General features: G+C 44.6%; 1 protein-coding gene and 1 non-coding gene across 2 annotated transcripts; one reads left to right on the top strand and one right to left on the bottom strand.

The window, feature by feature from the left end:
• Positions 1 to 2,972: 2,972 nt before the first annotated feature.
• Positions 2,973 to 17,503, bottom strand: MAP1LC3A (microtubule associated protein 1 light chain 3 alpha). The gene is made up of 4 exons (XM_018556177.1): positions 17,404 to 17,503; positions 7,425 to 7,480; positions 6,332 to 6,438; positions 2,973 to 3,248 (listed from the first exon to the last, which is right to left on the bottom strand). The coding sequence occupies exons 1-4, from the start codon at positions 17,441 to 17,443 to the stop codon at positions 3,089 to 3,091; spliced, it is 363 nt and encodes a 120-aa protein (XP_018411679.1). The 5' UTR covers positions 17,444 to 17,503; the 3' UTR covers positions 2,973 to 3,088.
• Positions 17,504 to 18,002: 499 nt separating this feature from the next.
• On the top strand, positions 18,003 to 18,075 carry TRNAM-CAU. The gene has a single exon. It is a non-coding gene; the product is annotated as a tRNA-Met (tRNA).
• The last annotated feature ends 6,216 nt before the right edge of the window (positions 18,076 to 24,291 follow it).

Below are 24,291 nucleotides of genomic sequence, written 5' to 3'. Positions count from 1 at the left end.
GGGGGGGTGTGCAGCTTTGTCCTAGGCAAGGCAGCAACGCCGCCCTCAGCGAATCTGCCGCTCCAGGCAAACGCCTTGTTTGCCTCGCGGCAGATACGCCCCTGTGTGTGCTAGTAAGCTGTGTCTCCAAAGACACAGCAGGGCAACCCACTGTCCTGCTCTCTGCTCCTCCTTCCTCCTCCATTCTCCCAGCTAGTACATGAACAGCTGTTGGAGATTGTGCTCTCTTTTGTGATCTTGTACTGGGAAGGAAGGAAAGAGAGGAGAGAGAGAGAGAGAGAGAGAGAGAGAGAGAGAGCGTTGGAGCTATTGAGAAACATGGTGACTGTGATTGGGCAAAAAGTTCCAAAAAATGATTTGCTGGGCAATGGATATTTGTTTGCTCTGGAAAAAAAAACATTGCAGTACATCTCGCTATTGAGTACGAGTACCGATATTTATCTTTCATTACTCGCTGATACAAGTACTTCCAGGAGCATGGAGCCAGCTTCCGGGCCAATCAGGAAGCCGGGCAGCAGATTTCCTGATTGGCCGGGAAGCCAGATCCATGCTGTGTGGCTGGCTCAATACTGATTGGCCAGAATGCAGTGCATAGCTGAGCTATGCACTGCATCCTGGCCAATCAGCATTGAACAGGCCAAACAGCATGGGGCTGGCTTCTCGGCCAATCAGGTCGCCGCCCGGCTTCCCAGGGATGCGCCACAAACTGGCGGTGGTGAACCCCAACCTCACCTCAAATCCTTAGAAGGCTTATAAACCAGACTGACAAATAATCATCTGCCACATCATTTTATTTACTCTTTATACACACGGAACATCCCTCTATATATACACATCAGCATTTATACACATAGATTTTTTTTTTATACATTTTGTAGATTTTGAGAGGGGTGCCGGGTTATAGATACACACATTTTAGTAAATGTACAATAACCTGTAAGAATCGCAAAAAAAAGTTAAAAACGCGACATAAAATTCATACAGAACAAGCAAAAAAAAAAAACAAATATAACAAGTTGCGGTTCTGAACTTGTACAAAACCATTAAAATTTGCCCCTTATAAGGTTTGTCTTCCAACTTTTACCACGCAAACCGAAAAATCGATTGGGCCAGCGAGCGGCCAATTAAAAATAAAATAATAAAAACAACCACATGCAAAAGGTGCGTAAACCTGAATGAGTTCCAAATCGAACGTATTGCTGGAAAATGTTTCTCTCAGCGTGTTGGTAAAAACGTCAAAGGCCTCCTGGCAGTGGAGCGTTCACACCGATTGGCAGAAAGTGATCGACGACGCTTTGCGAGCGTTTCAGAACCTGCGGCGAATTCCAGTTTAAAGACGCCAGTTTCGCTGGTGGCTTCTAGGGTTCTGATATGTCAGAAGTGGCGGGAAAACGTGAAGTGAATGTGTGTAAGGCCCTCGGATTGGAAATTGACAAGACAAGTGGATGTGGGGACAAATACACAAGCCGATAATACCAAAAAGGCCGGAGAGTGCGAGGGTGGCGTTTGTTATATTCGCCAACATATTGAAAAGCAAAACAAAGCAGGGTGCAAATTGTGCAGTATAATTGGCAGTTGCCATAGCAACAATTGAGGAGCCATTTTGTACTTGTCTGACTTCAGTAAAGTGAATTTTGATTGATTGTGGTTGCAATGCTTTAAGTGTATGCCCAGCCAAAACCCTGTCAAGTCTTTATGGCTATCCAGGGCTCTGTTAGAGAAATTTCCCCTCACTTCCTGTCCTGAGGAAATCTCCAACAACGAAAATGCTTTTTGTTAGTAAAATAGGGGATGGCTAAAACTTCCCTGTCAGCTTTTTTTTTTTGCTGTCTGGATCTTGCTCACTTCCCATCTTGGGACATGGTTTCACCAGACAGGAAGTGAGGGTAAATCTGCAATAGAGACAAAAATACAAATGTTTTTATTAATAAAATAGGTGAGAGCTAGAAATCTTTATTGCAAATTTTCACTTGCTTCCTGCCTAGTGACAATGGTTTCCCCAAACAGGAAGTGAGAAAATCTTCATAACTGACACAGACAATAGTAAAAAAAAATTAATTGGTGAAATAGGGGAGAGCTAGAACCCATGGCAGCTTTTGTCTGTGTCTCTGTTGTAGGTTTTCGCTCACTTCCTGTCTGGCGAAACCACTGTGCCCAGACAGGAAGTGGGGTCACATCTGCAACAGCAACACAACCAAAAATAAAAATGCTTTTTATTAGTGAAATATTGGAGGGCCAGAACCCCTGTCAGCTTTTTATTGCTGCTTGAGCCTCTGTTGCATATTTGACCTCACTTCCTGTCTAGTGACAATGGTTTTACCAGAAAGGAAGTGAGGGGAAATCTCCAACAGCAACAAAAACATGTTTTATTAGTAAATTAGAGGCGGGCCAAAACCAGTCAGCATTTTATTGCTGCTTGGGCCTCTGTTGCAGATTTTACCTCACTTCCTGTCTAGTGAAACTGTTGTCACAGACCGTTAGTGAGGGGAAATTTCTCTAACAAAGTCCCAGATAGCAGCTAGATGCCGACAGGGGTTGCATTTCTTTCCCACTCTATCCAAAACGAAAGAAAAACGTTAAGGCTGGACATACACTTTAAGTAAGGCAGCAGGCCTCAATATGAAAGGTGAATCATCAGTGTTGCCCATAGCAACCATATTCCTTCATTTATGATGCCGGGACAGGTGCGAAAATAAGAAAATCTGATTGGTTGTCCTGCCCAACACAAATGTTTTAAACATAGATGAGGCCTACTTATTGTTCTTATTGACCCTGCGGTCTACGGTGGAGGGCGATACATATCATTTGTATGCAACAGCGTTACATTGATTGTGTAGAAGATAATTGTGATATGATACTGGAGGTGTATGTAGGAATGAGTGTTTGTGGGTGAATAATGATTCAGACACGTAGTCGTGCCAAGGCATGTGGAATGTCTGTGCAACAGTATTGAAGTAACGGCGAGTGTTTGCTGGACTACAGGAGAAAATGTGTGCAAACATTGACGCCAGTGCGCACAGCTTCACATACATGCTCATATCAGCACGAGTGTAAATGCGCACACACACCGAGATGTCGGACATGTGCATTAGCCGAAGGTTTCCTGGGATGCGTACACCATGTAGAGGAAGCCATCCTCATCCTTCTCCTGCTCATAGATGTCCAAGATGGCGGTGGAGACGCTAACCATGCTCCTTTGGTTCACCAACAGGAAGAAAGCTTGGGTTGGATTCAGCTGCAGTCGACGTCTAGGTCAGGGAGAGAGTAAGTCAGAATACAGTTTTAAAAGAACACAAACATTTCTCTAAGGGTCCATTCACAACAGAGCATTGCGGGAATTGCATGTTACCATGCGCATGGTATCGCACAACGCACCGAGCGTGCAGTAGGTGCACTGCATTGCCATTCATTTCAACGGCACCCCAATGCACCTACAGGTGGCAGTGCATTGCAAAGCTGCATGCAGGAGCACAAAACGATGTGTTGCATTGCATGAGTAAAAGCAGCACATGCACTACTTTTTCCCCACTGCGCCGCAACGCACGGTGTTCCAGTAACGGGTGTTGTGCTGCAATGCATGGCTACCGGGAGGTGCGTTGAGGTGCCATTCTAATAAAGGGCAACACAATGCACCTAGTGCACAGTACCGCATGCTAGGTGCATTGTGCGACAGCAGGCATTAAAGGAGAACTATGAGGGGAGTGATTTTCACTCATCCTCTCAGTTCTAGCCAACGTGTGACAATGAAACTGTCGGCTCAATAGATCAGGAAGTGAGAGAACACATACCGTCGCTCGCTCACTGCTCGATCCTAACCCTGCAGAGAGCTGTGACTGTCACTCACCGCTCCCTGCAGGGATCCCCCCCCCCCTCCGATCCTCCAGCACTGAGTGGATAGGCAGAGCCAGCTGTCCATCACGCAGCTGGGTGGATCTCGACAGTAATGTCGGGATCTGTCCCGGCTGCAGTGGTCTCAGTATACCTCTTTGTTCTGTCCCCAGTGTGTATAATCTGATCTCTCTTGCTCATTACAAGGTCCTGGACCTGTGTAGCAATGCTCCTGTGAATACTGCCAATGCTTGTTAAAATATATTAAAAAAAAAAATACATTGTACAAGCTGCCAAAAACAAAGGATCAAAAAAAAAAGTATTTTCTATTTAACCCCTTGCTATCACTATCTCACACTAATTAGCTTCTTCCTCCTGTATACAACAGGGACATTTACCTGTTGTACAGCTTATAGAAATATGTATAGGAGGAGGTTTTCATATTTTTTGTTTGCTTGTTTTTTTTTTTTAACAGTGTAACGAATAAAAGAAAAAGACACCCACAATATAAAAAAAAAACTAAAACGCACTATCGTTTGTAAATAACCTGGTATCACCATGGAAACATAACACTAGATCTGTAGTAACAAGATTATTACAGGTAAAGCATTTTTTTTTCCTCGTTAGTGACTTTAAAATTAGGGCTGTGCAAATTAACGATTAATTTCTCGATTAATCGTTAATCTTTTTGATCGCTAATGAAAATACTCCTCTCCGCCGGCTTCCGGGAGTCCCGTCAGAGATCCGGTGACCGTCACGGACATCGACGTCACCAGACTCCTCCCCCTTCCCCCAAGTGGCTCCGTTGGCTAACGAAGGGAAGGGGGGAGGAGTCCGGTGACGTAGATGTCCCCAAGTGGCTCTGTCGGCTATTGAAGGGAAGGGGGAGGAGTCTGGTGACGTCGATGTCCGTGGCGTCACCGGACTCCTCCCCCCTTCCCTTCGTTAGCCGACGAAGCCACTTGGGCCGGTGAGTTTGCCCAAGAAACTTTCTGCACGAGTGCCAGCCAAGGCTTTGGCCTATACACATACAGCACAGCAATGAAGTAATAAAATGAACTAGGATCACACTAATCCAGCACGTTCTTATTCTGAGTTGCCCCACTCAAGCGGCGGCCATATTGAGTGGGGCACGTGAGATTAATAACGTGCTGGATTAGTGTGATCCTAGCTCATTTTATTACTTCATTGCTGTGCTGTATGTGTATAGGCCAATGTAGTTGGCTTTGTATGTGCGTTATAATTAATCAAAATTAATCGATTTTTAAAAATGTGATTAATCGAACACGAAAATTTTAATCAGTAACAGCCCTATTTAAAATACATAGAACATTTTGACAATAAAAGTGAAATTTAAACTTCAGCTTTAAATAATTTGTAGGAGATACTAGTACCATAAGGGAAGCTTAGCCTGTTCCAAAAAAATCTCTGTATCCTTCCTATATCCTAGGTAATACAGCTGTTGCAGATCTAATAGCTGAAATGTGAAAGTGGCTTTTGGCACTTAATTGATTAAAGTGCACCTGTCATAAAAGAAATATACAGCAGCCATTGCCATTGGTCTTCTGAAAATTAATTTGAGGTCAATGACTTATTACTAAAGCCAGTGCTTCCAGCATGACAGCAAAGCAGCTAGCATTTTCAGAAGGTGGTCAACAGCAGCATCCTTCATACTTCTCGCATGAAGAGTTCCCTTAAAGAGGACCTGAATTCTGGAAGTTGTGCCCAAAAAAAAGGCAGGCAAACAGCAATTCACTAATCACCAGTGGGATGGTGGGATTTTCCTCCGGCGGATTTTTTGCCCCATTGCTTAGTTACCACAAGTAAGGGCTGTTTGGGGCTGTGTCTCTGAAGATGGCCATCTTGGAAGAGGCAGGACCTTGCTTCCTCATGCGAGTTCCTCCAGCAAGGAGAACAGTGAGAAGCACAGTAGTGTCACCACCAAATCTTACTCCGAACCTGGGCAGACTAGCAGTCAGGGGCAGTAGTGCCGGAGATCTCACACTTCAGATATACAGCTGTGAGGCTCTAGGCCCCCCTCACATACTAGAAGTGCACTGCTATTTGTCAGGAGGAATTTCAGACACAGATATATTTGCTGGGGTTCTGCTTTGGCACAATTCATATTTTAAAATGTTCCCTATAAACGTAGAAAATCGTCATTTTCTGAGTTCAGGTCCACTTTAAGAGCTTGTAAAGGGGGGCTATGATGTGAGGGCGGGGGGATTCTGACATGGAGGGGGTAATTCTGATGTGAAAGGGGGGCTCTGATGTGAAGGGGAAACCCCCCTTTTTTGTGTTTTTGCATAAGGGTCCCCTCTTAAAATTCTTACTAGACACCTGTCTGCGATGAGAGTCTGGTACGGGGCCAGACCCTTATCTCAGGGGCCATGTCAGTTTTTACATTTCAGACAGGGGTACATTCAGATTTTGCATACTTTCAAAGGGTGCCATCATGAAAACAGGTGAAGAATCCCTGATAGAGTGAATGTGTTGTGGTTACCTGATGATTTTCACCAGCTCGCTCATATTTACATGATCCGGGACCAGGAATTTGGTTTTGTCCAACACAGGAAGTTGTTTTTCCCCTTTATATCGCTCAATGATGACCTAGAAAAGAGAGAGGAGCCGGCTGTGTCACTATCGCTGTGGCTGGATGTATTTGGGGTGACATCATTCTGCACATTTCCCGTTCAGCCAGCAAACCATTATTTCCTGAAAGTGGTAATTACACTTGTATACTGCGTGCAGCTCAGAGGGAGCAGACCGAGGCGCCTCTTGTCTCTGAACCTCAGGGCAGACCGTTTGTGTCTATTCCCTAGTGTTCATCCCAATGCACTTATTGTTGATGGATTCCCCATCTCTGGTGGACAAATAGGACATTTTTATCTGTGTCCACACTGGGAGGTTTGCCCTGTCTATTGATTCTGGTGACCATTGTCACTGGGTCTGAAAACAATGGGAAATCCACAATGTTATATTTGTCATCAGAATAGGAACAGAGGGGAAATCTTTCACTGATGAGAACTGTCTAAGCGTCACCATACAATCTCTGTAAACTGTAAAAGGACAACGTAGCTAAGCTACCCAATCAATGTGTAGCCAATCAGGCAGGTCCTTGTATTAAATAGTGGTTGGTAGATCTAAAGAAGATTGTACAATCAGACTGCAAAGTGTGTGGCGGGCTTAAGGCGATATTCATACCATTTTCTGGACCAGATCTGGAACGCAGTGCATTGCGTTTTGATCGCGATTGTGTCGTGTTCCGGAACTGTTTCTCCCCTCCAATTTCTATGTCACTACTGTGTCCTGTAGTCATGTAGGCTCCGGCAGAAAGAACCACAGCAAGCAGCAGGGGTTCTCATACTCCTATATGTGTTAGTGTGGTACTTGTAGTCAGCAGTTATTAGTGGTGTGGGCGGCAGATGTTAACATCTACCCTTCCTGCCGTCCACGCCACCAATAACTGCTGACTACTAGAGCTACAGATTCGGGAGTGTTAGATCCCCTGCTGCTTGCTGTGGTTCCTTCCACAGGCTTGATTTTGGCATTTAAAAATAGACACAGGGTCTCTTTAATATGTTTCTTTTACTTACAGGGATTTTATTAGGATGTTGTTCGCGGATCTGACGAACTTCTGCGCATCTTTCAGCTAAAAGAAGAAAGACAAACATTGGCAACTGTACAAGTGGCGAAGCATAAAAAAACCACTATGCATGCAAATGTAAAAGATCCTCATTGCTAACTGGAACGTTCACTAAACATATACATTTGTTCTTCTCTCTAAATAAACAAAGGCCGGTATAGTGCACAATAGCTGGTTCTACTTGAAATATACAGTAAACTCCCAGTTATGCGGCACCCATGGGGATTGGTAGATGCCGGATAACTGTAGTCCCCCTGCCGCAAGATGTTTACATTTTGCTGGTAACTAGATTCCGCGGTCAGCAGCTGAATGTAAACCATGGGGAGCAATAGCCCCCCAGCTATTGGCTATTTCAAATTGCAATACCAATAGGCTGCCTATTGTACCCGCCCACTGAGCAGAGGAGTGGACCTGAGGGAGAACTTTCTCTCTTAAGAACATTCTCTGCAGCATTCAGGACCAACACGAGGAAGAAGGGAAGGAAGTAGACCTGTGACATCACCCAAGCAGTGAAGTCACAAGGGGGGTGCAGCCTGCACCGGGTGACACCATCAGAGGGGGTGACACCAAAATGACTGACAGTCGGGCACTTGGTCATGGACCAAGAGCTGCACAAGAGAGGAGGGGACCCAGCGGCATACCTTATCCTCATCCCCGAGATGGCCACCATATTTAAGCGCGTGTGACGTCGATAGGTGCATGCGAAATGATGTCATGCACATGCTTAATGATGTCAGGCACATGAGTAGTGATGTCAGGCACATGAATGATGACATCCCAGTGGGTGGCACCCGGGAGCTGCACTGAGGGACTCCCAGCCGGGGGTCGCCTCTGCACCCAAGCAGATCAAAGACACTTGGAAAAAAGATATGCATACAAAGGTTACCTAACCTGGATTTGGGCTTTAACCCATTCCCACCTGGTGGCCCTTTAAGGGAATCTTAACAGTGGGAACCAGAGGCGGGCTCCTGCACCATGTGATCACTGTGATTGGCTGTCAAAGTGGTCACATGATCAGCGGCCTGTCCAAGCAGTTCCTGGTCATAAATAGTGACCGGGAGCTGTCAGTGGCAGCTCGGTCACTGCGTTGGGAGTCCACGCTCAGCGGGTGCACATATGCATACAGCCAGCGTTAAAGGCCCACTTGCCGGGGTGATGCATATTCAAGTTACGCTGGAGGGAAACAAATATCACTGTAACAACTGATCAACTTAAAAATAATATTGGCCCCAAACCATGATAGTCTTCCTTTAAAGGAAACCTGTCAAGCACTGAAAATGGAGGCCGCCATTGCTGGCCCCTCCTTCTGAAAATGCCAGCTGTCTGCTCATCATGTTGAACCTCTTGCTAGAATACTTTAAAGACACATAGACTTTTTATTAGAAAACTGCACCTATGCTTTAGATTTTTGCTTCCTCACCTCATCCCCGACCACATAACATAGCCAAATGGAGCCACACAAAATGTCTGGGTGGAATTCTCCTTTAAGTAACATCGCTGAAGACATATTCTACAGATTTTTTTTCCATCTCTCATCACATTTTCATGAAAAACCCATCAAAGAAAGCAAGACGCCCCACCTGCTGAGTTTGCATCTTACAGTAATAGGTGAAAATAAGTCAGCGTGACTTCAATATAAATTAGCCTGCAGGCTTAGGCTTGCAACGGCATCATATTCATTATTGTTTTGTAATTCACTCTGAGGAACAGACAATGCCAACCAAACCAGATTCAGTAGCTGAAGTGGCAAAGAGGATGTGATGGTGTCACTCTCTGCATCATTATATATGTGTGCAGGATGCCGTAGACCCATCCTCTTTAGGGTCAATGACAAGTTGCACTCACATGATGTCCTCAGTCTTCCAGGTTGTATGATGATGTAGGTCATTTAAATCTAGAAGACTGGGAACATCTAGTGGTGAAAAGGAATAACTACAAGGAAAAGCACTGGATGAAAAGCTGCGACAGTGAAGGGTTCCAGTAGTATGCCCGTCCTTCCTCTCTCCTCGCCCATTCACAGAAGGCCTAGTATTTTTAATACAAGAATACAGGGCATTCTGTGAATGGATCAGGTGAGATCATGTTGCATAGCTGCCCCCCGCCCTCTCTCCTCGCCAGTTCACAGAAAGCCTTGTACTTTTTTTTCTACAAGAATGAAGGAGGTGACATCTGTGAATGAAGGAGGTGACATCATGTTGCATAGCCACACCTCCACAAAACGCCTTGTATTTTTTTAATACAAGGCATTCTGTGAATAGAGAAGGGGGGGACCATGACACATACCCATCCCTTCTCTCTCCTCACTCATTCACAAAAAGCCTTGTATATTTTCTACAAGAATACAAGGCGTTCTGTGAATGGAGGAGGTGAGATTATGTCACATACCCACCGCTCCTCTCTCCTTGTCCATTCACAAAGAGCCTTGTATTTTTTTCTATATACAAGAACACAAGGCGTTCTGTGAATAGAGGAGGTGAGATTATGTCACATACCCACCTCTCCTCTCTCCTTATCCATTCACAAAAAGCCTTGTATTTTTTTCTATATACAAGAACACAAGGCGTTCGGTGAATGGAGCAGGTGAGATCATGTTGCATAGCCGCATCCTTCTCTCTCCTCGCCCATTCACAAAAACCTGCTTATTTTTTATACAGGAATACAAGGCATCCTGTGAATGGAGCAGGTGAGATCATGTCACATACCCACCCCTCCTCTCCCATCCACAAAAATCCATGTATATGTTCTACAAGAATACAAGGTGTTCTGTGAATGTAAGAGGTGAGATCATGTTGCATATCAACCTCTCCTCTCCCATTCACAAAAAAGTGTGTATTTTTTAATATAAAAATACAAGGTGTTCTATGAATGGAGCAGGTGAGACCATGTCACATACCCACCCCTCCTCTCTCCCTGTCCATTCACAAAAAGCCTTGTATTTTTTTATATATATAAGAATACACAGCATTCTGTGAATGTAAGAAGGGATTGATCATGCTGCATAGCCCCACCCCCCCTTCTCGCTCCTTGCCCATTCACAAAAAGCCTTATATTTTTTCAACAAGAATACAAGGCATCCGTGAATGGAGCAGATAAGAACATATTGCATACCAACCCCTCCTCTCTCATTCACAACAAAACTTGTATTTTTTTCTCTTTTTTCATGGCATTCAGCTGTAAGCACCTTTAATAACATCCTGCTATCCCCCGCACAACAGACCTCTGCAATCCCTCCCTTCTCCTTTAATAGAGCAGGACAAGCAAAACCTCTGCAAACCATTGATTATGTGTCCCCCGCTGGGGATTTTTCCTCACTTCCTGTCTCGGTGACCGGCACAGGGACAGGAAGTGTGGGAGAATCTTCCCAGCAATCTTGTCTAAGGATCTGACCCTTCCACGCTGTATCCATAACTGAATAAAAAGTGTTTTGGCTGGAGTGACATGATAACATATGGAACGGCTCGTGTTTAACAAACAAGTGAGGAGAGTCATAGATTAAAATAGCCTGTGAGTGGAGGAAGGGCGTCATGTTTTTGCTGGAGGAAGGACATGCCCTGGATTGGGGCCACGTTCTCCGTGTATAATTCAGGTGTAAACACTGCAATGTTCTAAGAAAAACCCTGAATGCGGTATCACTGCTACACGGACTACGGGGGCAGAAATAGAACTGCCAAAGTGTCTACTTCAAAATCAGGGACAGACTGCTAACCGACATCACACGTCTTCAACAAGGGCTTACACAACTCTCTGACCTCAATGGGGTGTATCCGGGGTCACCCCTGCCTGGAAATGAACTTAATCTGCTTAAATGTTGCCTTCCCTGGTTCCTCCTAATATGTCCTACACTATGTCGTGGAGATATGAAGATTCCAGACCCCACATGAAGTCCTGACCCTGCACCTTTGAAATGACAGAACTCCGGATTTGTATATGGGGCCTCATAACAGGTTCCTGATAACCACACAGGACGTGTACGAGCGCAGCCAGCTATGCAGTCTGTAAATGAGTAACCCATGACCAGATCTCAGTGTCCTAGTTTTACCAAGAAAATCAAGATGGATGGATTTATTTTTCTGCAGGAGTTGACTTGTTCACGCTTCTAACAAAGGTTCACCAAGGACAGAGGTGTTGTCTCTGCAGACCGTGCTACTACACCAGGACCCCAACCTACAAGGGGGCCCATTTGTGTTACTATGAGAGTCAAGTTGAGCAGATGTCACGTTCCAGGCACAGTAAAGCCACTACCCCCTGCAAGCCAGCTGCTACCATTCCTTCTATCCAAGCTTCTTTGAAGTACCCGCAAGGGCTTGGGTGCAAATATCGGTGTATGGCCAGGCAGCGTAAAATATGCCTGTATATGTGCAGGGCCAGATTTACTCTCTGCTGCCCCAATGCCGCCCCAGTCGTGGCGGGCAGATCGCGTGGTTTCACGCCACGATTCCACCTGTGCAATTGAACACTCAAAAAAGCTGTACGTCGCAAAAAAAAGGTACTTGTACCTTTTTTTAGCGATTGCCACGTGGATGCAACCCCAGTGAAACCAATGCGGCCGCACGGCAACCGCTGTGTGCATCAGCACACGATTGCACGTCCCGGGTGCCGCTCAGGTCTGAACCTAGCCTAAAGGTGCCCATACACCTTACCAATATCTGCCGATTTTCTATTACGATCGCGTTTTCATCCGATATTCGTAAGGTTCACGGGGAGTGTACAACCGCAAATACTGTACAATCGTACAACGTTCGTCTTTCCAGCATGCCAGAAAACTTCGGTCGATCGTACAATTTTCGCAAGGTTGGTGGCATTTCCGTACGAATTTTGACGTACGGAAACGCCACCAAACCTGCGAAAGTCGATTGCGATTAACACTGCTGATGCGCAAACCAAAATCCGTGAGGTCGATTAACGAAATTCGTCCAGGTGATTTCTGCTGAAGACCGCTAATTGAACTGTGCGATGGTCGGGGCAGGATGGGACCGCCGTATGAAAATCGTACGACTGTTCGATAATCGGATGAAAATTTTCCTCCGACGATTGCAAGGTGTATGGCCACCCTAAGGGCTCAGTCACACCATCACAAAAAAGTGAGCCGCCGCAATGCAAGGCAGTGCGTTCTAGCCAGAATCGGGCCGGAACGCACAGTAACTGGTGTGAACGAGGCCTAAGACAGGAAGTGTGTTACTGGCAGGATCCTCAGGTGGAAATGATCAGAAAACAACCCTGAAAAACGGAAACCAATGCAGCCAGCACATCTAAGATGGATACATTGCAATACATTTTATTTCTGTTCTTGGCTTTATACTTTAATTGTCCAGCACCTACCAAAAACAAAAAAATAGGAGTTTTAGGTGGACCATAGTCCAGAGTTTCTGCATTGCCCAGAGTCTCACTTGCTCCATTTACATACATTGACCCTGACATATAGCTGGGTAGCACTGAAAATCGAGAACGGCATGCCAGGATGATTTTTTACTGGGTTCCTAATACTGAAAACACACACACGTCCAATCTGAACTAATCTAACAGTTTCAGATTCCATGAATGATGAATCACCGGAAATACAAGAGTACAGCAATGTGACGAGGAAATAAAAACATCACGTGATGGAGACACCTGCTATTAGCCATCACCTGCTGGGTGAAGACATTCCGACCTTCACTATATTTATCACACTGCTCTGGACAACAATCATTATCTCCAATTTTTCTTGTTAGAAAATAAAACGAGTCAAAGACAACTCCACACTCCTATGTAGAAGCAGATGGTCAGAAGATCATCAGATGGTGCTGATTTCCTCCCAAATTCCCAGTGACGATGGATTACGAGGACAAGATTAGACAGGGCTGGTTTTCTATGCGGTACCCAGTGATAGAGGACATAGGATTACATATTGCATTTTCTATATAATCCAGAAATCTCTTGGCTCTAAATCCATGGTGATTTAGGACAGGGGTAGAAGACCTTCACAGTCCTAAGGGGCCTTGGGCCTTTCACATTCAAATTTAGCAATCCAAATATAGACATTGTAAAATAGTGTTGCGGTTACGAACAATATAACAGAAACAATCTGAGTAGATGACCTTCACAGTCCTAAAAGGGCTTCGGGCCTTTCACATTCAAGATTAGTAATTCAATTACAGACATTGTAGAATATAGTTGCAATTACCAGCAATGGAGCATATTTATGTAGATGAAAGATCATGCTCTTATCAATGTACCATGGTGGACCATAACAGGGGTAATCTGAGTAGAAGACCTTCAAAGTCCTAAAGGGCCTTGGGCCTTTCACATTCAAAATTTGCAATCCAATTTTAGACACTGTAAAATAGTATTGCAGTTATCAGCAATGGAGCATATTTCTGTGGATGAAAGATCATGCTCTTGCCACTGTAAATGCATGGTGGGCTATAACAGCAACAATCTGAGTAGATGACCTTCACTGTCCTAAAGGGCTTCGGGCCTTTCACATTCAAAATTAGTAATTCAATTATAGACGTTGCAGTTACCAGCAATGGAGCGTATTTATGTAGATAAAAGATCATGCTCTTATCAATATACATCCACTTTGGACCATAACAGAGATATTCTGAGTAGAAGACCTTCAAAGTCCTAAAGGGCTTTGACATTGTAGAATATAATTGCAATTACCAACAAAAGAGCATGATTATGTAGATGAAAGAGCATGCTCTTATCAATGTACATCCATAGTGGACCATAACAGGGGTAATCTGAGTAGAAGACCTTATAAGTCCTAAAGGGCCTCGGGCCTTTCACATTGAAGATTAGTGATCCAATTATAGACACTGTAAAATAGTATTGCAGTTATCAGTGTTGTGGAAATTTTACTAGGATGTGTTTTTAGTGTATTGTAATATTTTGTCATTAGTCTCTCAGTGTCAGGTAAATAGACACTGGGAGGTTAATCCATTTGGAGGAGATTTCTTATGCGCGGCGGAGCAGTGTCTTCTTGGCGAATGTATGGACGCCGGCTGGGGCCCCCCGTGCAATGCATGGATTTATTGGCTTGCGTGGATACATTTGTTTGGAACACAGTATATGAAAGGAACGTGCGTTTGTTCTCTCTGGTGTGCCTGATCAACACGCTTGAGATAATATAACGTTGTCCCTGTGAATGAGCGCGCATGAGAATCCTATTAACGTTATGTGGCATTGATCACTGAGCAACGCTGGATAAAGTCACTCCGGTGGTCATAGATTGTTCTACTACATGTGATTGTTCTACTACATGTGTTTTGTTAGCTGGCTCCTGTTCACTTCCTGTCTGTCCCACTTCCTGGTTTGCTGGTTGTTGAAATCATCTGTTGGTTTGCCATCACTTCCTGTCTCGCTGTTTGAGACACCCCTTCCTGTCTGACATCACTTCCTGTTGGGCAGGTATAAACAATAAACATACCTGCGCTCAGGTCTCTTAGCATGGGATTAACAAACAAGCAACATCTGTCTCCTGACTCTACATGACTCTGAAGGAAATACTTCCAGTCCTTGCATAAAGGAGCGTAGTACAACGGGGGAAATTCTTTGTGTTTGGCGCAGCTTAATGCGACATGGATTTGTGCGTTGAACCAAGTGAATTTCCATAACATCAGCAATGGAGCATATTTATGTGGATGAAAGAACATGCTCTTATCACTGTAAATCCATGGTGGACTATAACAGGGTTGGTCTAGTTAGAGGACTCTCACAGTCCTAAGGGGCATCTGGCCTTTCACACTGAAGATTAATGATCCAGTTATAGACATCAAATATTGTTGCAGTTGCCAACAATGCAGAATATTTCTGGGCAGGGACATCCCCATAGGCCTGCTCAGTGGCTGATAGCTTGGCCACCCACTGGCGGAGAAAAAGGTAAGGAGGGCCCTGTTTTTGTGGATGAAAGTTCCTTGCATTAGAACAGGAATTATTGTCACCTCTACGGTAGCATTTGCCTCCTATCTTCCCTCCATTCCAGTGCTAAAACCTCCATCATTTGACAGTTCTGGCAGTGTCCCCCACTGCATGCCATGGTCCTTTCCTCCGACCCCAACACCGCTGCTTCTGTAGTGATGTAGGAGCCTGCAGGTTGAACCATGGTGAAAGGTGGGTGCAGCTAGGATCACAAGTCTGATAGCTTTTTCATGCCCACCATATGTCACTGACTATAGATTTCGCTCTGATCAGTGTTTGAATGGTGAAGTATCCGCCAACTCAGGGCCGCCAACCCAGCATATTTTGTTAAGTAAACACCCGCCTTGCTTCCGGGGTTCAGCCGTTTGCTGGTCAACAAGGCTAACCAAAGTCCAGCCATCTTGTGACTTTTTGGGGATTTTGTTGGGTAAACAACCCCCTTGCTTCCCAGTCCAGCTGTTCCCTGGTCAACAAGCCTAACCAGAGTCCAGCGATCTTGTGACTTTTTGGGGATTTTGTTGGGTAAACAACCCCCTTGCTTCCCAGTCCAGCTGTTCCCTGGTCAACAAGCCTAACCAGAGTCCAGCGATCTTGTGACTTTTTGGGGATTTTGTTGGGTAAACAACCCCCTTGCTTCCCAGTCCAGCTGTTCCCTGGTCAACAAGCCTAACCAGAGTCCAGCGATCTTGTGACTTTTTGGGGATTTTGTTGGGTAAACAACCCCCTTGCTTCCCAGTCCAGCTGTTCCCTGGTCAACAAAGCTAAGCAAAGTCCAGAGATCTGGTGACCGTACTTTGTAAGGCCAGTATCGGACCGGGCTGGATCTCTACTCAAAATATGGTGATCTTCTGACTGTTGACTTTAAGGTCCAGTTCAGACAGGTCTAGATTTCTGTATTGCTCTTCAGTGCTCCAGATTACTTGGGGAGAAGTAGGGTTTCCACACAAAAAAGGTCAGTGACAAAACAGAAATTACACAACACTGGTTCTCCCGATTTGGAGATGTCTCTACAGCAGTTTTTTCTCAACCATGCTTTCATGAAACTATAAAGTTCATCCAGAGCTGGCTAGGGGTTCCTTGAGCAATGAGCAATTTCTGCCTCTCAGATAAGAAACCACTGACTGCCTGTAAGGTGGTGGTGGTGGCAGTGATGGGAAAGGGGGGGGTCTTCTTAATGACCACAAGTGGAAGAAGCATTCTTCCCAGTTACCGTCATTCTAATGTACAGTGAGCTGTAGATATAAAAATTATCATCAAGGGTTCCATGAGACCAGAAAGTTATTTCAAGGGTTCCTCCATGTTAAAAAGGTTGAGAACAGCTTCTCTACAGGGCACCAAGGCCAGGTCAGGTTTTTTTCTCCCACACGGCTTTTTCCTGGATGGACATTGCCTTGGCGGCCCTGTTGAGCAACTGATATCCAGCCCCTGATCTCTAGTGAGGGATCGGAGACTTTGGAACAGGCAGAAGTGTATCAGGCTTACACAACAAGGGACTCGTGACACTCATCAACAATCACTCAGCGCTGCAGCTGTCTCCTACCACTGCTGGTCCCAGCAAGCCAACAACAACCCAAGCCATATTCTCTACCAAGCCATGATCTCCAGAAAGCAGAGGCCAACCTTCATCACAATAAAAAACAACACAAAGTCTTGTCTGGATCACAAAGACAAATATGACAACAAAGAAGTGGCCAGTGAAGAACATGAGTCAGATCTCCTGACGGTAGACAATAAGGCTCCCACAATGGGTCTTATGTATAGAGACTGATGATGTTGCCCATAGCAACCAACCAGCTGTCAATCAACTGACATAATAAAGGATGTACGATCTAAGACATTTATGTTCATATTTTTTTTTTAGTACGATTTATTTTTTGTACTGTAGATGGAAGAATAGCAAGGCGATGAAATGCAAGACTATGGCTGCAGGCTAGGGAGACATGGATCCAGCTTTAATAGAAGGCCACTGGAAAGCAGCAACAAAACAATGAGCAACATATAATCCACCCTAAGATGTCAGCACTCACCAAAGCTCCTCCTGTGTTTAAAAGGCCGTTCTGACGGCATCCTCAGCCCCGACTCCGCTCACAGACCGGCCGATCGTTCAGAGGGGGATCCCCAGTTCTCTCCTCTTACCCGATCTTCTCGTCCCGATTCTCCCCGACAGCCCTGAGACCCAACGAGTGCCGTGCGACTATCTCCGAGACTCTGCGCTCACTCTGTACGGGTACAATGTTACCAGCTGCATGACGTCATAGGCGAGCTGAGCCAGGATCTGCCGCCATCTAGTGGCTGTTCTTAGGGACTGCCTAATCCGGACGGTCTGTTCCGAACGTTTATTTTATAACAAATCATTCTTATTTCTAACTCTGTACACGTAAAAAGCAATCAAACAGCTACGGATGTGAATTTATTGATGTGGCTGCTCAGTTTAATGTATTAAAAGAGGAAAATGTGTCACCTTGCATATATTTACGAGTTTAATATGATTATAATGAATTTATATCTCATTTATAATGAAGGACAAACATTACAGTTAAAATCAACCTGTTCATATTGATGCAATATGTGTGTGTGTGTATGTCTGTAACATACTGATAGGGGATTGGAGACCCTACAATGCAGTGCCTCGTTAGCGCAGTAGGTAGCGCGTCAGTCTCATAATCTGAAGGTCGTGAGTTCGATCCTCACACGGGGCATGAGTATTTTTTTTTTTTTTTTTATTATTTAATATCCTCTGCCATATTGAAAAAACTTAAATCTTCAGCAAATGTGAAAGTAACCCAAATATTATAGTCTTACAGAAGAGCAAGGCTGCAGAGATTTTGTTTCTTTTAAAGTGCACTTTTATGTGTAAGTGTACGTATCCTTTTTTCCCCCCCCCCACTGTGATAACCTAGCACCATCTGCCTCGTTCAGTGTTTCTCAACCTTTCTCTGTCATGGCATCTTTTTTTAGTATGCAGAATCTGTAGGCACCCAAGTCCAAAATGGGGTCCCCCACATCAGGAGCCCCACCTTCACATCACAGTCCCCTTCTTCGTATCAGGATCCCCTTCACAACAGAGTCCCATCTTTATATTAGTAGCCCCCCTCTCCCATCTGAGCCCCCACCGTTACATCAAGAGACACCTCAAATCGAAGTCACCCTTTACATCTGAGTGCCCCCTACACACAAGGAACCCTTCCTTTACATCAGAGTCCCCCTTCATCCGTGCCCCTCCCCTTTGCATCATAGTCCCCCCTTTGCATCAGAGTCCTCCCTTTCTCATCAGAGTTCCCCTCATAAAGTCCAAACCATATTTTATGTTACACCCATATTTAGGGTATAAAATTAAATATGAAATATATATTGTAGAATTACGGGGTGCTTCTTTTGTCAGAACGTTGTAATCCTTTGAATTAGGTGCTCGGACAGCTGGGTCATTAAGGTCTGAGATTATTTACAAACAATGACTACATGTCCCATCTGCCACCACGGCATTGACACTTTAAGTGGAACTGAAAAATGTTGCTGGCAGGTAGTCTTGTATTCCAGAAGAGATTCTTCTTCACTTCTGCCTGCCAGTAATGTTTCTTCTGGATATACACTGAGCCAAGCATGCCCAGCTCAGTGTAGATTCTTGGCATGCCTTGGTGCCTGGATGAATTAACTCTTGTGCATTTATACAGAAGGTGCAGCATGCCAAGTTGAGCAATCACGATGGCCAAAGACACTGAACCCAGAAGACGGCTGGGCAAAAATGTCAGCAGATGCGATGATACAAAGAGGGAGATTGCGGCCGTTGCAATATTGGACGGGTCTCTTTGGCAGGTGAGGCTTCCATAAGGTGCAAATATGATGTGCAGACGTATACTTAATGGGAAAAGTCTTCGGGACCCGCTGTTGACTTTACTTCCATTGTAACTTTAATTGCAAACAACTCCGGGAGCTTTTTAGTTTCATTAAATTAGTCACCAGGGCTGGTCTGCTACCTCCTGAATCTCACTATTGGTCCATTACCATGATGGAGAGCATCACCCTTCACACACACACACACACACACCAAACTCTTGGTAAGCAAGGTAGCCTATCAAGGATATGGGCCAACAGTGAGGGGCAGGAGAGGGAGGGTCAGAGTCACCAGTTCTAGGAGCTGTTTGCTATTTGCATATCTGAGCACCCCGGTTTGGTGAGGCAACATAGAAGTGACCTAACCACCATGGTAGAGTTCATGGGAGTCCAAGAGAGTTAACAGGCCAGGGGAGGGATAAAATAGAAGGAAGTTGGTGAGGCCAGTGTTGTTGTCTGCCAAGATGATAAACAGGGTAGGGTCAAGGGAGTACTGGTAAAGGGTGATGAGTGTGATGCTTTTAGTATGGTAGAGAAGCTGACAGGGCAGTGGAAGGGCAAGAGAGGTTGGCAAAAGCCATATTTCAATTAATAAATAGGTCACAATTGAGAAAATATATATGTGGTTCCATCATAAATGCAGTGGACCTCTGAAGTACATGGGGCTTCCCCAGTGACACCTGTCCTAGGTAACTGGAGCAAGCTATCAGCAACTATGGACCACCTAGGCCAAGGAGTGAGTTCTTTGCTACCGTTGGTACTATTGGTTCCCTGAAGAGTAGAATCCGGTCACACATTATTTCCATGTTCCTTAGGCTTGAGCTGTTAAAGCAGCAACATTTGCAACAACCTTGTAGTGTGAAGGGATACCTGATTGCATATAGAATGAATGGACTGTTTAGAAAGGTCATCATAGGTGGCACACATACAGTATGTATTGAGGGAGGGGAATTCTGTCTTTGGGTGCACACTTTGGCTCAGGTGTCTGCAGAAACAGACCAGGAGCACCCAAGCAATGACTGCAATGGGTGTAGGATGACAGGACAACAGACTACTCTAGGTTGAGAACCTAGCTGAAATTGTACCAGGCAACACATTTAGAATATAAACTGGTTCATATCAAGGTGTTATTCCAGAATCAAGGACCACACAGAGAAGAGTTGATGTATAGGGTTACAGGTCAGGCCAGGCCGGATACAAGTCAAGTCATGGATCACAGCTGGAGCAGGATCATTGATGTGACCAAAGATCTACCGTCATTGAGCAAAAAGCTTTGCTTCCTCTTGGCACAAATGTCCTGGAACATCAAGAGTGGCATGACCATCACTTGCCATCATGTGCATCTGGATGGGCAAGCAAGCTCTAGATAACTTGGACAACCAAACTGGAACGCGAGGTACAGGAATGTCCTCCGTTCCAGTGCAGTGCGATCTGAAAAAATGTTGCATGCACTACTACAAGAGGGAATTCCTGTACCTTGCGCTCCGGGGTGGGCAATCGCACTGCGAGTGGGGGGGCATGTCTGCAGTGCCATTAACATGAATGGCACCGACGCGCTCCCTCCCACCCCAGAACACTGCCGGCTTGATCTATGCGATCCAGTGCGTTCTGGGCGAGAACTGCACTGGATATGGTGTGACTGGGCTCTGAGGCTATTCTCTCTTCTGGTTGAATGTTCTCCGAGTATTATGGATGTAATAGAAATGTTTACATTGTGCTGATTCCCTCCGACATTCTCTAGATTTGTTATGTTGTATTCCCAACATACCAAGATGTATTTATTTCCTATGATACTCAGCGCCATCTAGTGGACATATTGAAGTATTTTCCCAATTCACTTTATGTTCTTTCTGAATTAAACTCGGGGTAGACAAACTCGGGGTAGACAAACTTTGAGGAAGCAGGGCTAAATGTACAGCGGGGAACTTGCTGCTTGTTTTATACAAATGATGTCGGCGATATCACTTGTATGCAGCCTGGGGGGCGCATTGAGGAACCTGGCACTGGGGCAGCAGAGAGAGTAAATCAAGCCCTGAGTACAACCCCTGCAGTGCCAGGGTAGCCCCATTGCAAGGGTTCATTTTGTAACTGCCTGGAGTTCTTCTTTAAGCAACCATTATGTGAATGGGGCAAAGTATTTTTTTTTTGGCTATCTTCTCTTCTGCTCGAATGTTCTTTAACTGACGCAAACAAATGTAGATGCAGTTTCAATGGACGAATAGCTATTTGATTGATTTACTTTTTTTGCAAATAGACCTCTTGTAGATTTGCACTGTTAATTGGAGCAAAGGCAAGAACAAAATATAGTGTATTAGAACAGACTTCCCTAAAATCCTCGCTTCTCTTTAAAAGAATTAACATTGAAACCAAGGCATGAGAAATAAGAAACGCAGGTTGGATGAATGAAGGTCAATGCACTCAGTACAATACAAATATAGAAGCGGGATCACGTTGATTCCACTCAGCATGAGGCACGGGTTGCCATGAATAATGTAGATTTGTGAAGAAAACAGAATAATGATATAGAGCGGTGCTGTTGTGACATTAGCAGAATACAGCTGTGTACGATATCTAAATATAACTTCCGATGGAGACAGACATCTACTGCTATTTAAATATTCATCTTCAGAAAGTAAGCGCGACTCAAAATCACCTTTGGATCAGTGCAGATTCTCCTGTTTGTGAAATGAAATCACATCCAGTATTAAGCGGCCCATACACCTTACGATTATCGGCCGATTTCCGTATGCGATTGCGTTTTTGTCCGATATTCGTAAGGTTGATGGGCAGCGTACAAGCGCAAATACTGTACAATCGTAAGACTTTTGACTAACCAGCAGGTTAGAAAGCTTCGATTGATCGTATGACTTTCGCAAGGTTGTTGGCGTTTCCGTATGTCAAAATTTGTACGATTAACACTGCTCATGCGCAAACGAAAATACGTGCGGACGATTACAGCGATTTTTCCAGGTGTTTTTTTTAAACTACCGCTAATTGAACCTTGCAATGATCGGGGCAGGATGGGTCCGCCGTACGAAAAGCGTACGACGGTTCAAACATCGGACGCAAATGTTTGTTCGATGATCGCAAGGTGTATGGGCACCTTTATAGCTAGGCAAACTATATTACCATTAAGATTCGAGGTGCGCAACTTCAGCACGCCAGCTTTTCACTACAAATCCCAACATGCCTCTCAAGTCATGCCTGTAACTGTCAGTCTTGCAATGCCTCATGGGACATGTAGTTATACAACAGCAGGAGGGCCAGAGTTGCCCACCCTTGATTTAGACAAATAAAGCCCAAAATATATTTATCATAAGGGGCAAAAAAAGAAAACTGCAGCGTCAGTTACAGGGTAGGCCTGTTGAAAATCGATATTGCAGTGTTAAGGTGGCTGAAATTCGAGCAGCGACAAAAGTTATTTCATCTATTGACTTAGAAGGAGCGGGTACAAATAATCTCAACCTCACAGTGACTGCACAGCTGTATTCCCTCTATGGGAGATAATTATATGTTCTTAGAGGAGTCATTCACCCATGTACAGAGACAGTAGACTTGTCACACTTGGAGCAGGGAAGCTATATTCAGCAGGAGCCATTTTAAGACCTCTCTGTTGTGTCCCAGTGAAAGTGGTTTCATTATCTTGGCTAAAAGCATGTAGTGATAACGCTTGTTATACACTGTGTATATATATCTATATCTATCTATATAGATACCCTGTTTCCCTGAAAATAAGACCTATCCCGAAAATAAGACCTAGTACTATTTTTGGGAATTGCTAAAATATAAGACCTGCCCTGAAAATAAGACCTAGTTATGACCATGCCCAGGGCCGGTGGTGGCATAAGGGGGAACTTGGAGAGGCAGGAGAGAATCAGCGTTGCCAACAAAGCCGGCGCTAGAGGAAGCGAGGCGGCAATGGAGGGAGCAGAGCCGCATAAGCCGATGCTTCCTCTATAGCGCCGGCTCCTGTCATAGGTGGAGTGATACCAAATGCACTCCGCCTGTGAGGAATCCATAGTGAAAGCGCGCTTCGCTCATTCTGGCCAGCGATTGGTTAGCAAATGGCTCTTAGGTACGGCACCCCTGATCACCATATTTTTGTACATGAATACATGTAGACTTTTCTACATGAATAAGTGTGGATTATTGTACATTAAAAAATGTACCTAAAATAAAAAAGACCTACCCCGAAAATAAGACCTAGTGTGTTTTTTTTGAGCCAAAAAAAATATAAGACAGTGTCTTATTTTCGGGGAAATACGGTAGATAGATAGAAGGGCTGGTAATGATTCAAATTTTCCTGTTCGATTAATCAAAATCTTTTTTAATCGATTAATTTTGATTAATTCTAACGCAACTACAGATCCAACTACATTGGCCTATACACATACAGCACAGCAATGAAGTAATAAAATGAACTAGGATCACACTATCGTATGGGATATGGAAGCCGAAGGCCTGTTCGAAAACACCTTTGCTGTCTGCAGTTAACAAGATAAAACATCTCCAATTTGCACAGGAACACAAGGATTGGACAGTCGAGCATTGGAAAAAAGTCATGTGGTCCGATCAATCACTTTCCAGTTGCATCATGCAGATGGCAGAGTGAGAATTTGGCGGGAACAGCATGAAAGCATGCACCCCACATGCATGAGTACAACCCTTCAAGCTGGTGGGGGCAGTGTTATGGTTTGGGGCATGTTTTCCTGGCATGATTTGGGCCCTTTAATTCGTGTGGAACAACGTCATATGAATCATTGTTAAGGAAGATGTCACTGGCTACGTAGGCAGAACAATAGTTCAACAGGGATCTGAAATCCTTTTAAAGCTTATTCACAATTACACCATGTGATGCATTTTGGTGCTTTGCAATTAAAAAAAAAAAGAGGCTCACGTCCAATTTTGATTTGGTGTGCCGCCAGCCCATTTAAAAGGAATGAGCTGCCTTAAAGTAGAAGGGAAGACGATACAGTCACCCACCTTTTAAATGCTACCTGCTGCTCTTCTAAATCCTGCATTCACTTACCAATATATCTCAATGGAAATTAAAAAAATTTAAAACTTTCCAAGCGGTCATGTGA

Source organism: Nanorana parkeri, unplaced genomic scaffold (genome assembly GCF_000935625.1).
Source record: "Nanorana parkeri isolate BGI_ZX_2015 unplaced genomic scaffold, ASM93562v1 scaffold227, whole genome shotgun sequence".
NCBI lineage: Eukaryota > Metazoa > Chordata > Amphibia > Anura > Dicroglossidae > Nanorana > Nanorana parkeri.
The sequence above is the reverse complement of the archived record's forward strand: the minus strand, read 5'-3'. Positions and strand labels throughout refer to the sequence as shown.